Source organism: Mytilus trossulus, chromosome 5 (genome assembly GCF_036588685.1).
Source record: "Mytilus trossulus isolate FHL-02 chromosome 5, PNRI_Mtr1.1.1.hap1, whole genome shotgun sequence".
In the NCBI taxonomy this organism is placed as follows: domain Eukaryota; kingdom Metazoa; phylum Mollusca; class Bivalvia; order Mytilida; family Mytilidae; genus Mytilus; species Mytilus trossulus.
In genome coordinates, this window is record NC_086377.1 from 44,902,344 (window position 1) to 44,918,426 (window position 16,083).

The following is a 16,083-nucleotide window of genomic DNA, read 5'->3' on the forward strand; positions in this document are numbered from 1 at the left end:
GTCTAAAGAAGAAGAACCCAAAAGTTTGTGTTAACACGAATTAAAGTGTCTGTGAAGTGATATTTGGACATGATTCTATTTTTCTAAAATGACTGAACTTAACCAATTGTGGTGATTTGAAACGTAGATTGATTGATTGATTGTTGGTTGCTTAACGTCCAGTGGCAAATATTTCATGCATATTCAGGACGAGAACAAGTTCACAATAAATACAATAGGTAGATTAATACAATAGAGGCCATCTGGAATGATGATCGGGAAAATTTAGACTGCCACTAGAAAATGAGGGTATATTGGATAGGGATAGGAATTTGGCCTTGCAACAGGCCACCTACGGACCCCTCAAAGAGTTGTTGCAAGGGTTCTTAACGTGCAAAGAACGTGGCACTCTCCTTACACGAGGCATCGGATTTAACGTCCCCTTCTGACCGGACGTGACTGCGAACTTGATACATCCCGCACAGCCAAACGGACGCCCCACTTTGGCAAGCGTTTTACTGCCGGTCGGGAGAAGACCAAGTGACCATATTTCTATACCCCAGTCACCCTTGGGGATTGAAACGTAGAGGAACATAAAATAAATGTGTCAAAAATATGGAGTTATTGAATGTGTTCAAAGTATTACATTTTCAAAGACAACTTATAATTGTGTTCCAAAAGTGACATTTTTACCACGAGAAGAAACATCTGCAAAGGAGAGGGCCCAGAACATAAATCAGTTTTACAAAATTGTTAAAATTTAATTGTAAAATTTCTGCTAATTATTGGAAAGAAAAATACTTCTGTGACATTCATATGGACCGTTTTTTCCGACGTAGTCGGTATAGTTTCGGTTTGTGCACTTTGAACTTAAGGACGCTTAACTATGGCAACATAATACGCATGCTTGAAAATCCTTTCTGTGATTGGACAAAATGCAGTCATGTTTGGTGATTTGGTTGTGTTTGAAAAAACGTCTCGAAAATTATATCGTGATGGAAAGCAAGTGAAAAACTATAAATATTTGAACTAGATGTTACAAAGATTTATATTTTCATTAAAATAATTGTTTCTCCAATAGCTCTTTGGATCCATGACAGCTGTTTATTCGGGACAATTATATAATGTTTCCACGACTTTTAGAACGCACCTACGCATGTGAGATTTCCGCGGGGTTTTGGTGAATGTAAACAGAAAGATACTACTTATACTACCAATAGTTTCTAGCTTTGTTAACCATGAATTAAGTTTAATGTAAACAGTTGTATATGTATATTTGTTTCTTGTTATTTGCACTGGATGTTTTGACAAATAATTTTTTAATGGTCATCACAATATTCTTATGGTGTAACACCACTAATTCAGGCCCGGCCAGAAAGCACATACCAGAAAGTAGTACATATTTAACACAAGATAGTTCTTACGCATGAGTGTAACTTTCAAAATATGAAGAATATTTAGGTATTTTGGTATCAAATGAAAGCTGAAGGACTGGTGATCATTGCAGAACACTTTTGGACTTTTAATTTTGAATATTAAAAAAACTGCACCAAATTTTAAAAAGCGGGTACATTTAGTCTGTTTGTCAGATCTGAAGTACCTGTTTTGGTACATTCGAAGTTCTGGGAACCAGTTCTTTCTTATATGCAATGTAAGGTATGTTGATTTTTTCAGTAGAAGACACCATAAAGTGTTGCTTTGACATGCAATGATTGCCACTTTATTTGAACTTAAATTGAAAGAGGTGTGCCTGGTTGAAATGGAGGAATTTAACATAGAAAGTAATGGGACCATGAATTAGTGGTGTACTTCCTTATATGTTGTTGCCTTAATATAACCAGACTTAGTAAAGAATTTCCTGTACTTACATTCAGATGGAGATTTTATTAAAGAGGTCCTGCATCATTAAGTCATTGTGCTTCTGAAGGTTATCGAAATGATCGGTTTAAACATATACTCAAATGTAAATACATCGGATATCTTTTTTAAAGATAGTTCTTGTTTACGATACAATGCTCAAGCACCATTAAGTCATACTAAATTTCTGAAATCTTCATAATTTTAGCATTCGAGATAATTTTTAGACTGTTCTTGTCTCAAATAGAAGTGGCCACATTTATGTTCAGTCTTAATATATAAATGTATGTAAAGTGAGAGGGTTAGCGCTATAGAACCAGGTTTAATCCACCATTTTCAACATTTGAAGTTGCCTGTACCAAGTCAGGAATATGACAGTTATTGTCCATTCGTTTTTGATGCGTTTTGTTTTTTGATTTTGCCATGTGATTATGGACTTTCCAAATTGATTTTCCTCTGAGTTCAGTTTTTTTGTGATTTTTCTTTTTGATAATGATACATAATATATATTAAGGTTGAGAATGAAAACGAATGCGGCCACTTTTATTTTTGACCAAAAAAACAACAACATATTAACAGTTACATTTTATGGCATATTTGATATTTTTTTTTTATTTAAGCTTGAATTGGGGAGTTTTTAATGACTGCATCAGTTATATCTTTCACCTCAACTTATTGAATTGAATGAAAAAGACACTTAAAAGAAAAGTGTCCAAAATCTTTAATTAGATGTTCAAGATTAATTAATTGATTTTTTGGTTGCTTAACGTCCAGTTGCAAATATTTCATGCATGTTCAGGACGAAAACCACTTAACACTGAATACAATTGGTAAGTCTTGTCATAATTGAGGCCATATGGGATGGGGTGAAATTTTGATATAATAATTCACATTCGACAAACTGATGAAATTAATAACTCGAATAATTCTGCGCCCTCTAGCGGCCTTTAGCCTAATGTTGCAATCGGGATATACAGTAAATGTGTCAAAGACTAAGTGTTCCAGGCAGTGTATATATGTTGAAATCATCTACGCATGCTCTAAAATAGTGTAAAATTAGTGAAATTAAAAATGTTTATGTCGAAAAACAAAACATCGGTAAACATGCTACTATTTTGATTATAATAAACGCCAAGGAATACTAAATTAGAATAAATTAAAAAAAATCTAAACACTGCTTTTATAATGCTCTATAAACACAACTGTCCCTTGTTGGAAGAGAATTAAGCTAAAAACAAGATTCAGTAGTTTATTTTTACACTGCCATTAAAGCGGGAGGTTTGACATGCTACAACATCAGGTTCAAGTTGAAAAAAATTAAGATAACTGAAAATCAAAAGGAAGATCGAAATAAAGTATACGAAAGTGACAAAAGGAAACGCAAATACCCAAAATCATGGTAAAAAGATCGTGAATGGTTGCATTTTATAGTAGATCGGAATTTAATGAACTGTACAATATGTGAAAAATTCAATCCTGTCCCTTCCTGCTCATTCTGCTAATGCAGAAAGGGGTTTTTCTGAGATGAAACTTGTAAAGAATGATTGGCGATCAAAATTGCGTCAGACTGTTTTATCATATCTTTTATTCATTATGTTTCACACTGAAGATATAGCATCATTTGATCCGGTTTCGGCTATTGAAATGTGGAATAATTCTGGACAGCGCTCCAGACGACCTGGTCAGACACCTTATGATATGGTCGTCGTGAGGATTGCGACTTGGAAGACAATGTTGATATTTTTTCTGTCCTTGATCCTGATTTTGATAAAGAAAATCATTGAGATTACCAAAGCCTTTATCAAAATCAGAATACAGACTATTCCTTTGTTACTGTCTAACTTATGTAAACGAAAGCATCAAGATAAAATTAAACATCTGTCATTTATACAAGTGTTTTTCAAATTAATCTCATTTTTGCAGGACCAGAAGATTTGGAGCCGGACCAGTAGAGTTTTCTGTCCACTGGTCCGGCGGGCCAGTACTCAAAAAAGCTTAAATTCGACCCCTGGGTTCAACCCACTATTTTTGCATAAAATTCCATGTACCAAGGCAGAAAAATGGCCATTGTTACATTATAGTTCGTTTCTGTGTTGTGTCTCTGTTGTGTCGTAGTTCTCTTATATTTGATACGTTTCCCTCAGTTTTAGTTTGTAACCCGGATTTGTTTTTTTCTCTATCGATTTATGAATTTTGAACAGCGGTATACTACTGTTGCCTTTATACAGTGAGACGCCCTGTATCCATTGATTGTCGTTGGTTGTTGTATGTTATCTAAATTCATTTTTATAATTACTGTTTTTTTTGTATTAAGCAGGCCGTTGTTTTCCCGTGAACTATCTTAAATTTCGGCAGGACCTTTTATAGGTTACAATTTGATATGGGTGTTTTTTTAAGAGCATGCAGTAACTACTCAAACTTTGTAAAACATCACCAATGTCGGAGGGAGCAGAAAGAAAGTTGATGCAAGAACGTCTCGTCTTTCTTCTAATCAAGTTCATCGGTAGGTAGTCCGAGTTTACTCTGACGTCAAACGGCTGTTTTGCCAGACAAGCTGGGGCCGTGGGACGTCAGAGCTCGTCCCATATCAAAAAGTGGATATTTGCCCACCCAAAATAGATGCGCTGCTTCGTCGCCTCTGGTGACGACTGACGCCCTTGGAATTATATAAATCGGGCATCAATCTGTTCATTTTTTTATTTATCTCTTCATTTATGTAAGTTTCACCTACCTGCCAACCTTTGTTTTTACATTTTTAACAGTTTTCACATAGACCCCTCGATTTCGGCAGTTCAAATTATCTTAGCTATGTTCATATCGGCATCAAGTTTCAAAAATCGATAGGTTTTATTTCGAATTGAAAACATGGCATTGGTCAGCATTAAATGTTTGAAAAATGATTGATAGAAAGGCGAGGTAAGGCTATCTTGGATAGGGACAGAAATTTTGCCTTGCAACAGGCCACCTACGGACCCCGCAAAATGTACCCGAAGAAACAACAGGGGGAAGTGTCAGAAGCCGATCAACATGAACTTACGGTAGTGCCGGCAGTGGTTACAGCAGACGACGTAGACACAAGTGGTGATATGGGTGATAAACCTACTGATGGAGTTGCTTGTAGGTTTCAAATAAACAATTTCTAAGCAGATTTTTATCTGCACAGCTTATACCTTGGCCCTTTTATACTATTATACCATCATTTCTTCCTAGGCTAAAAGTTTAGACCGGACTGTAGATTGACTATAACTATTGATCTTTTAGAAAAAAAATAAGATTTTGTCATATTCTGTATCGCGAAACTTTCTTTTTTTCAAGTGCTTTTTCGATGGTATTTTTTGTTCTTGTTAGAGTTAATGAAATTACAACTGCATCTCAGTTGCAGGGAAGGGTCTAATAAAACTAATCGTGGAAGATGGTATTCATTTAACAGATCTAGGACATGGCATATTTATGAATACTCTGCAAGTTACACTTGAAAGATTTGAAATGCGGCGGTTAATAATAATAATATCAAAATATACTCGACTTATTCTGTAAGCAGGGTCGCAAATTGACTTATAAAAGCAACTTGACACTTTATCTGAATATTGTCAATTGTGGAAATTGAAAGGAACTTTGTTTAAAGGTAGCTAGACTACCTAATTATGTTAATTGGTAAATTTATAAGACTAGTATTAAAATATGCATGTAGGCTCTCCTGGTTAGCTCATGTTCTTGACATAATTTAGTTATTATATATATTTTTACTGTAATTTATGATATTTGTTTCTAACTTGCCTTCGTATAACAAATAACTGTTGACCTTTGTCTGTACAATCAAGTAATGAAATTTGTTCGGTTACATTTTTGAAAGAATGTATAAAATTTCAACCTTAAATAAGTGGTCAATTATATTGGCAATTTGATGATTCTCCGCCGACGCCATGTCAGTTTTAAGGGATTCTACAAAAATGTATTAGAGTATATAAGCTCTGACCAATCAAAGTATGGAAATAAACTCATCATAGATACCAGGACTAAATTTAGTATATACGCCAGACGCGCGTTTCGTCTACAAAAGACTCATCAGTGACGCTCGAATCCAAAAAAGTTAAAAATGCCAAATAAAGTACGAAGTTGAAGGGCATTGAGGACCAAAATTCCTGAAAGTTTTGTCAAATGCAGCTATTAAAGATAATCTATGCCTGAGGTAGAAAAGCCTTAGTATTTAAAAATATTCAAAAACATTTTGTAAACAGTAAATTTATAAATATAACCATATCAATGACCATTCATGTCAGCACAAAAAGTGCTGACTACTGGGCGTGTGATACCCTCGGGGAAATAAATCTCCACCAGCAGTGGCATGAACTCATTGATTTCGAATCGGTGATGCGACTTTAGGAATTATGTTTGATTTTTGACGAGCAGATCAGAGTAATGGGTTGTTGGAGTTTTAAAGCTTTCAAAAGTCTTTTGAGAGTTGAATGCTTCTTTTTGTAACTTCATTGGGGTGTAAAAGTACATTTTGTACGAAGCGCTTCCAAAAATATGCGCTTTAAAAAAAGCATTCAATACTTATAATTACATTTTTACGTAGGATCATGGAAACACGATTTTTATCAAGTATTTTAAAAATTTAATTCACCTCTGCACTTTATTCGGGGACCACGTGTCATAAAATGATGAACTTTATTGTGTAATGCAATTGCTTAAGGGATACCGCGAGATGTTCAGTTAGCCAATGAGAATAACGTATTATGCTAAAACATACATCTAATTTAATTATATACGAATACAACAATTTTGATTTATTTTTCTTTAAAATTTATGGTCAATTATGATTTAAAGTCGATAAATACATGGATGAAATTATAGGCCAAGATATATCAGTATGGATAGTAGTTTTGCACGTTAAAAGTAAAACCGGTGGTGTTCATTTAGGACACCAAAGAATGGGGGTTATAATTATTTGGTGACAAGGGTGTTTAAATATAAAAAAAATGTTGTCATACATAATGCAGACAATTATTAGAGAGGACAAAAGTATGTTATTTAAGAAATGAAATTAAGGTCATCGTTGAGAAGGTACACAGTTAGTTACCCAAATACTACTTTTTTTGGTCAAATATTTTACCGAGGACATTACTCAAGAGTCGTGTTTTCTTGAGGATATGCACATTTAGAATTAATAGCGTCATAGCATAATTTGTGTTAAAGAATGGGGATATTATATAAAGTATCTAGACAAAATTCTTACTGGAAGATGGTATTCTTTTAACATAACATGTACAAATCTAGAAAATGACATATTTATGAATACTTTGCAAGTTACACTTGAAACGTTTATTATATCTGGTTATTCGACATTCCAGATAAATTTTGTAGTATGTATATACACCCTGGCCACTGGCGTTGTTTATCATATTAATAACGTGTTGTAGTATTCTTTTATTTGTTTTATTACTATTACTGTAACAGTTTAGTCTTGTATTTTAGTGGCATCCGTTCGACGTGGCTCTGTACTTACACATCACATAATTCTTTTATTGATCTACGATAGTTTTAGTATTTGTGTCTTTTATTGTGCTTATATGGTTTTCCTGCATGCCTTTTTTTTGTTTCCGGGTTACATATGACGTGGCTCTGTACTTATCCCGACAGTGTTGTTTGTTTCTTTTAAAAAAAATATTTAATAGTTTTTTGATAATTTTTGTACTATTGTCTATCGTTTCTGCTACCATGCTTAATCGGTAGGCCCTTTTGAGTTTCTTCATGAATGTGACACAACTCTGTACCTAAACATTTTGTCATTGTAAATGTTTATTTATATATCGGTTTGTTCTTATAGTGATTGATAAAAACACAACTTTGACTGATTTTTCTATATTTTTCACATTATTTATTATGTTAGTTTGTTGTGAACTTTGTGCTTGTTTGGCTTTATAAATATTTTGACATTAGCGTCACTGCCGAGTCTTATGTAGACGAAACACTCGTCTGGCGTACTAAATTATAATCCTGTTCAATATTGTTCACTCATCGTTGCAATGAAATTTTATAAGACTACCTTACAAGTGAGACGTTAAGCTAGCTATACAACCAGGTTTAATCCACCAGTTTCTACATAAGACAGTCAGGAATGTGACAGTTGTTGTTCATTCGTTTGATCTGTACGAGCTTTTGATTTGTCATTTAATCTGGAACTTTCCGGGTAGAATTTTCCTCGGAGTTAATATTTTGTGATTTTACTTTTCACCGTAAAGACTAAGGTTGTAAAGTTCGGATATAACCTTGACATATAAATGAACTACTGTGTTTTTTATTTAATTTTTACTCATACATATTGTTTTACAAATACTAGTATACAAATGTTGATATATGATATCACGCAATTGTTCCATTTTGTGCTGTTGGGAACTTATTTCTTCAAAAGAAGATTGTAGCCGTAGCGGGTTACATGTGATTTTCAACTTCTAGAAACTATGACACGCAGTTAAGAATCTTTTACCAATGTTTAACATAACTGGGGAAATTGAAAATGAGGGAAGATAGTCATACGAGCTGGGATAGTTATACGAAATATGGCGAAATATAATTCCCTGTACTTATAGCGCCATTGACTGTCCCTCTGGTATTTTTCGCCCCCATTTTTGGTGTAATATGGACACAAAATTAAAGATCGAAATGTCATTATCTTCGACTTCAAGGGAAAGGCAAACCAGAGTGAAAATTGACATTGAAGCGCTGCAGTGCATACAAATTAAAGAATATTTTGCGATAGTGATACTCATTGGAACAGCTTGGTAATATATTTTATCATTAGCTTTAAATGTGTTAGAATGTGTCAAATGGACAATTTTTACCTCTAGATCTAAAATTCCAAAAAATTGTCACCGGATATAATTATCCATCTTGTACGTTTTATTATTATTTATTTTTATTTTATTTGTGTGTTCAGTGTTATATGTTTCACATTCATATCATATTCATATTTCATATTCATGTTTCTAGACGTTTGACGACACTAGATTTGCTCTCTGTAAGCCATGGTTTGCTTTACGTACTGAATATTTAAATTACTACAATAGAAAGTATAAGCGATTCTTTATTATTATTTAAATGATATGTATTTATATTCAAATGGCATGAGTTATGCATGAACTCATAGCGCGGCAATATTAACCATATATACACTAATATAACTTCGCTATTCGAGTTAGTCACTGATCAATATTACACTCAAGAGGGCGGAAGACTAAAGTCACCGCTGCAGGTACTTGAAACTTTATTTAATTCGTAAGCCATGTTTAAAATGTTTCAATTAAAGTAAAGTTACTTTAGTATTTCAAATATGTAGAATTCAGTATGGCTTGAAAGCCGCCTTTTGGTATGTAAGTTAAGGTCAGAGTAAGGCTCCGCTGCATGCAAATATTTCAGTCAAATACATGGTTCATATTTATTGGTATAGTTTACAATTTGTATACTTGCAGAATTATATAATAAAGTATATTAAAATTGGACGACTCAATAATGGAGAAATGGTCCACACGTATTGCCACGACTAGTATTTGTGCTTTATGGTGACCAATTCTTCACCCCAGTCGGCGATATATTGGTGTCCCATTTTTCCTGCGACAAAATAGACAAAGTATCATCTATACTGATGTGCAAGCTAGATATGTTACTGGAAGAATTAAAAGCCTGACCCTAAGATATCGCTTTTTAACACCTCTAGACTAGGACTGCTTTCAAAAGAAAATACTTCTCAAACATTTTAAGAAGAACGATACCTTAGGTCACTGATTGATGCATCTGATGCACTAGATATTGTTTTTTTTCTTAAATGAAAGAAAAAAAATGTGGTCCACTTCAAATATCCACTGTAGCTATACGGTTGTTAATTGAGCAAATATTAGATGAAGCTTCACTTTCAAGGACAATTGGAAGTCTTGAATTGGGTGTGGATGTTGATTTCAATGATGATATTTTACCACAACACAATTTCATTCAACATGATACTACAGGAGATATGCATTCATAAGAAGTTCTTAAACTGCTACAATGGTATAAAGAAGCCATTTTAAATGATAAAACCAGTTTAGAAGAAAGGAAAAGACAAATGAGTTTATCACAACAAAAAAGTTTTTAACTGGATTATAAAATTGAGAATGGAATGGTGAATGTGTCGAAGAGACAAAACACGACCATAGAACATACAACAGCAGAAGGTCACCAACAAGTCTTCAATGCAGCGAGAAATTCCGGCACCTAGATGCGTCCTTCATCGGGCCCCTAAAAAATATATATACTACTGCAGTGATAATGTCTGGAATTTACACATAAAACACAGCATTTATTCTAATGTATTCTTATGTAAGACGCTTTCTCATTGGCTCTTGTCAAGCGTACAATTACAATGTACCCGTCGGAGCCGTTTCACAAAATTCCTTGCGAATGAATCTTGTGACATAAATACTTAACATAACATAACAATAACATAGGCTACGTCAGAAGACGATTTTGACATAGATCTCTTCACGGATCATTGATGGCTGACGCCGAAATGCATTGTGGGACAGTTTGCGTTGTTTACTTCAGCGCCATTTTGCCTAAAATTATGTCGCATAGATGTGCAGTTTACGGATGCAATATTGATTACGATCAGCAGGACAGGTAATATAATAAAGCATGATATTTTAATGTCAAGTAATTAAACATTTAGAGATAGATTGAGTTGCAAATTACACTTAATTTCATTTAGAAATGAGAAGAAATTCAACAGTGTGTTTCGAGGTTGTGTTTTCTATAGATCTGATTACTCTGGCTGATAGTTCTTTTTCGGTGGCTAGTAAAGGAATCACAGACTGAAAATTAATTTACAGAATCGTCAAAACTAACGTGTTGTTACTTATTTCAGTGTTTCTTTATATGTGTTACCGTGGATCCCCATGTTTCTTCCTCAAAAATAAACTATATTTACATTTGTATATAAAATTATTTGTCAATTTCTGAAAAATAAGAAGGCTTGGTCAGGGTACGAAGGTTCGATTCCTTCCCTAGGCTTTAATCAATATCAGCTGGTTGCAAAGAGGGCAGATTGCTTAGTGGCCCCACCCTGACTTAGCCTTCTTTTTTCAGGTTTTTGGTAATGTCCCATGTGAAAGAACATCTCGGTTCAAACGCATCAATAAAGCTACACAAATGTCCATAAGAAGAATGGTACAAAAAGATTGATTGCTTGATTGTTGGTTGCTTAACGTCCAGTGGCAAATATTTCATGCATATTCAGGACGAGAACAAGTTCACAATAAATACAATAGGTAGGTTGATACAATAGAGGCCACTTGGGATGATGGTCGGAGAAATTTGGACTGCCACTGGAAAAAGAGGGTATATTGGATAGGGACAGAAATTTTGCCTTGAAACAGGCCACCTACGGACCCCTCAGAGAGTTGTTGCAAGGGTTCTTAACGTGCAAAGAGCGTGGCACTCTCTTTACACGAGGCATCGGATTTAACGTCCCCCTTCTGACCAGACGTGACTGCGAACTTGATACATCCCGCACAGCCAAACGGACGCCCCACTTCGGCTAGCGTTTTACTGCCGGTCGGGAGAAGACCAAGTGACCATATTTCTATACCCCAGTCACCCTTGGGGATTGGTACAAAAAGTGGAGCAGATTACTTAACAGGAACAACTATGAAGTGAACAAAAATACACGAGTGTGTTCAAATCATTTTGAATATGGTCAGCCACGCGAGTTATCACCACATCCCAAACTTCATATGAAAGGGTATGAAATTACAACTCCTAGACGGCTTCTAATGAGAAAAACTGAAGTGCATTCAAAACCTGTGGCTTCAAAAAGCAGGAAAAAACTTTCAGAACTTGTAGACTCGGAAAATGTAAGTCTGACAACAAATATATGTACGGATTCAAGTACATGTAATATATCTGATGATATAATTGATGAGAATGAAATATCAAAAGAAAGTCTGAGTGCAGAAATACAATTCCTGAAAATCCAGCTGGCTGAAAAAGACCACCAGCTTTCCAGTGCAAAAGAAAAAATTAAGGATCTTGAAAAAAAAAATTCATTTGGTATAATCAGCATTAAACATTCGGATAATCTTATAAGGCTACATACAGGATTAGCGTCATATTCCTTATTTTGTTGGTTACTTGATGAAGTTAGGGTACCAGCTTCAAATATGAAGTATTACAAAGGTGAGGATTCTCATGAGACAACAAATTACCAAGAAAAAATGCTAAAAAGCCTGGACCAAAGCGCAAATTATCCTTAGAAGATGAACTATTGATGACTCTAATGAAATTAAGGTTAAATTTGAACCAGGAATTTATGGCCTCTTTGTTTAATGTTTCTAGCTCACTAGTTTCTTCAATTATCACTACTTGGATTTCTCTTCTTGCCCTAGAGTTAAGACCGCTTATTCATTGGCCAACACGGGATCAATTGGATCAATATTATCCTGATTGTTATTCTAAATACGGAAAAGTAACGGCAATTATTGATTGTACAGAGGTACAGACAGAGAGGCCATCCTTGGACAGCACTAATTCTGCTTTATATTCTAACTACAAGTCCAGACACACATACAAAGTTTTAGTTGCATGTACTCCAGGGGGTACAGTCTCATTTGTATCGCATGCAACAGGTGGTGACATGTCAGATGTTGAACTTGTTAGAAGATGTGGCATTTTAGATTTATTTGAAAAAGGTGATAAAGTTATGGCAGATAAGGGCTTTAATAATAAAGATGACTTTCTACTAGGAGATGTTGAACTAATAATTCCAGCATTTGCAAGAAAAAACATTCAGTTTAGGGAATCCAAAAATATCAGCAATACTGAAATTTCAAATGCTCGGATTCATGTTGAGCGTGTTATTGGACGAATGAAAGATTTTAAAATCTTGCAAGGACCAATTCCATTGATTTTAAGTGATGTAGTTGACAATATTGTTTTTGTATGTGGTTGTCTGGTAAACCTGTCTGGTGTGTTGGTACCACTACATACAAATAATAAGTCAGAGTAATGAATAGCTATGAAGTACATCTATATGATCAGTCATGCCAGCCCAATGCTCTGTGTTGAAGGCCGTACTGTGAGCTATAATTGCTAAATTTAAATGCATTTTGACTTTGATGTTGTCTCATTGCCTTTGGCACTCATACCACATGTTATTTTTATCCATAATTTGCATTCATGTTCATGTACTACTGCAAAATTTTATTAATTCACTGTACAGTTTATATGACAGCAACAAATACATGTCTAATTAAATGTGTAAAATAAGAAATACAAAACAATGAACAATTTTTTTTAAAGCATATTGTTCTTTCACAAATTTTTAATTTGAAAATATTCAATGAAATGAACATTTTTTCAAGACAAAATAAAAGTCTTAAATTTAAAAAAAAATCAAATTTACCAAAGTTTGGAAAAGCCAGTAGAAAAAATCTGTGTGAAGTAATATAACTTTTATTGGGAATTCAGATTATCTCCCTTTCCCAACATTTTCAATTATTTTTTCAATACTAACACAACTTACAAGGATGATGTATTGATAGAAATACATGAAGTTGTATATAATTGTTTGTATTTTGACTTGTACACCTATCATTTTACCTCATAAAAATATTGTTGAAAGTCCTGCATGTGTTACATTGTATTATTAAAGTGTGTACAATGTACCGTAAACCTGTAACAAATTAATATATATAATTAAATATATAAATTCTTTATATTTAGAAAAATCATTTTTTTGCCTTTGCAACTCTTACAAAACCAATTTCTATATTTTGACCTCACAACATTTTCATTCCCTTTTATTCCAACACATGGGTAATGAAACCAAAAGTCACATTTTGAGCAACAAATAATTTCTTCATTTAAAGTCAAAGGCTCGTCTTTACATTCACAGCTGCAGATTGAACATACAACAGCTGGATTAGAAGAAGGTACATGTATGTCAGTATTATCTTCATTCATACATGTAGTAGCACTGCCAGTGTCAACTTCTTGGAACAACTTCATTAATTTCTAAATTAGAATTTGTGAAAACTTCATTGCTGTTTTGTTCATTATTTTGAAGTTTTTCATAGTACAATTTTACTTTATGTGTTAACAATTCCTGAACGATAACTTTGGTGAAAAAAACATTTATGTATTACATTCATGGTAAAAATTTCATCATAGGCAATCCTTTGAATAAAAAATGTTGTCATCTGCTGCAACTGTTTTTACCACAAAATCGACATATTTAGTATTTGTAGCATACATCTGAATTTGTACTTGAGTATAATATTGATGTTTCTTGTCAAGAGTGATTTGTTTATTGTCAGAATAATTTAAATAAGATTGGTCTGAGGTTGCCATTTGTTGAATTGTGTCATTTTTATATTTTTCAGGATTTTTAATTTCTAAACATCCAAGACCACAACAATCACATATTATTAAACTGTCTGGTGTGGCTGCCAACCAAGGATTTTCTTTGCAAATGTGAAGCCCTGTGCTTTGTACATTGAAATCTTTGTGTTTGCCTATTGCATTTTTTTCATATTCTTTTATTGCTGGTAATTCTCTTTCTCTTCCCCATTTCAAGGATTTAACATAAGCCGGTGCACTTTTATAATTGAAAATTTTCGCAACAGAGTTATTTTTTTCTGATACTTCATCTTTTTCATTAACTTTTTTTGAACATTCATTTGCCACTGATGCAGTTATGCGTCCAATCCTGTGATCAAACCATATTTTTGAACTGCTTTGTTTGCAGGTTTTGCGGACAACATAGTCAACCGTTTCATTTGTTATTGAATTATCAAGATTTAACAGGAGTTCCTCCCCAAAGTCACATTGATTAATGTTTTGTTTTGCTTCAATAATTTCGTTAGAAAGAACAGGTATTGTTTTTGAAATAGTTTCTACTTCCTCTTCAATTTGTGTATTTTCGATATCAGGATGCCCAGCATTTTTTTCAATTATATTACTTCTTGGTGAATAGAGTAGAACACCACAATTTCCATTTGTAATGTCTTCTAGCTTTTTCAAATCAAAATCTAACAATGTTTTTTCTTTTCTGTAGCAAACTGCTCTAGGGTCAAATGCCAATCTTGATTTATTTCCCTTTTTTTTCAAATCTTCTGGAGTAGTATCAAATCTACCAGTTATTTTTTTCACAACAAGGTTGCGTACGAAGTCAGGTTGAGTAACCCTTTTCCCTTGAGCATGCAGTTTGTGCCACTCCTGTGGTTTGGATGTACATGTTTTGTTGCATCCTGCCTCTATTTGCCGAACTATAAAATGCAGCAAAGAAACACAATGTTTACAATGTCCTCGCAAACCTGCAGGGCAATTGCAATATGCATTTTCGACTTTACCTGTTCTCTTCTGCAGGATAATCCAAACACTTGGATGAATTTTTTTACAAGTTTGTCCTGTTTTTTTTTGTCCAGTTGCTCATCCTGCCTTTTTTTTTTACTCAAAATATTTGTCCTGACTTTTTTTTTAAATTTCATCTCTAAGAGCCCTTACACCCATAAAAATCAAATGGTAGCTCCCTTAGTATGGTAACAGGATTTTTTTGGCACAATTCTGCATCTGCCAAATAATAGCCTCCTTCAACAAGTCGAAGATTCTTTTACTATAGTGATAATTTACTTTCTGGAATTTACTGGAATTTACAGTTATAGTGATCAAGGGGCACCACTTATCTATTAAGAAAATCAAATCATTAACAGTATATTTCAACTCCATTTTGTAGGATTTTTTTCTTCTTTATTTCTTCAACTTTTCACTTTATTTGACCTTATAATCATTGTGATTTGGTCATCACTGGTGAGTCTTGTATTAACACAATGCACATCTGATGTAGAAAAAAATATAAGCCTTATATAAATATAAGATATAATAGGAAACTGATGGTGTATTTTTTTATTATTTTTTTAAAAATTACTTTGACACTTTGGCATATACCATTTGATTTTCTGGGGGAAACTAGGTTTTATTCTGGCTCTCATTGTTGTTAAAAAAAACCAATCTTGACAACTCCTACATCAAGTTTTGCCCATTAGAAAAAAAATGTCCGTGCCTTTTATATGTCTTTATATTTATAAGTGAATATAGGGGGGTATAGTTTTATAATATTGTTCTCACACAACTTTATGTAGTCTTCCACATCTGTGGCTGATGTATTCGGGAAGTTGATAAATGTTTTCTCCCACCCAGATAACATCTTCACAGGAT

The 16,083-nt window shown here is 33.8% G+C and overlaps 1 protein-coding gene across 1 annotated transcript; it reads left to right on the plus strand.

Moving 5' to 3' along the window:
- The first annotated feature begins 4,817 nt into the window (after positions 1-4,817).
- Positions 4,818-14,344, plus strand: LOC134717991 (uncharacterized). The gene is made up of 5 exons (XM_063580488.1): positions 4,818-4,953; positions 11,464-12,045; positions 12,360-12,833; positions 13,737-13,799; positions 14,250-14,344. The coding sequence occupies exons 1-5, from the start codon at positions 4,818-4,820 to the stop codon at positions 14,342-14,344; spliced, it is 1,350 nt and encodes a 449-aa protein (XP_063436558.1).
- The last annotated feature ends 1,739 nt before the right edge of the window (positions 14,345-16,083 follow it).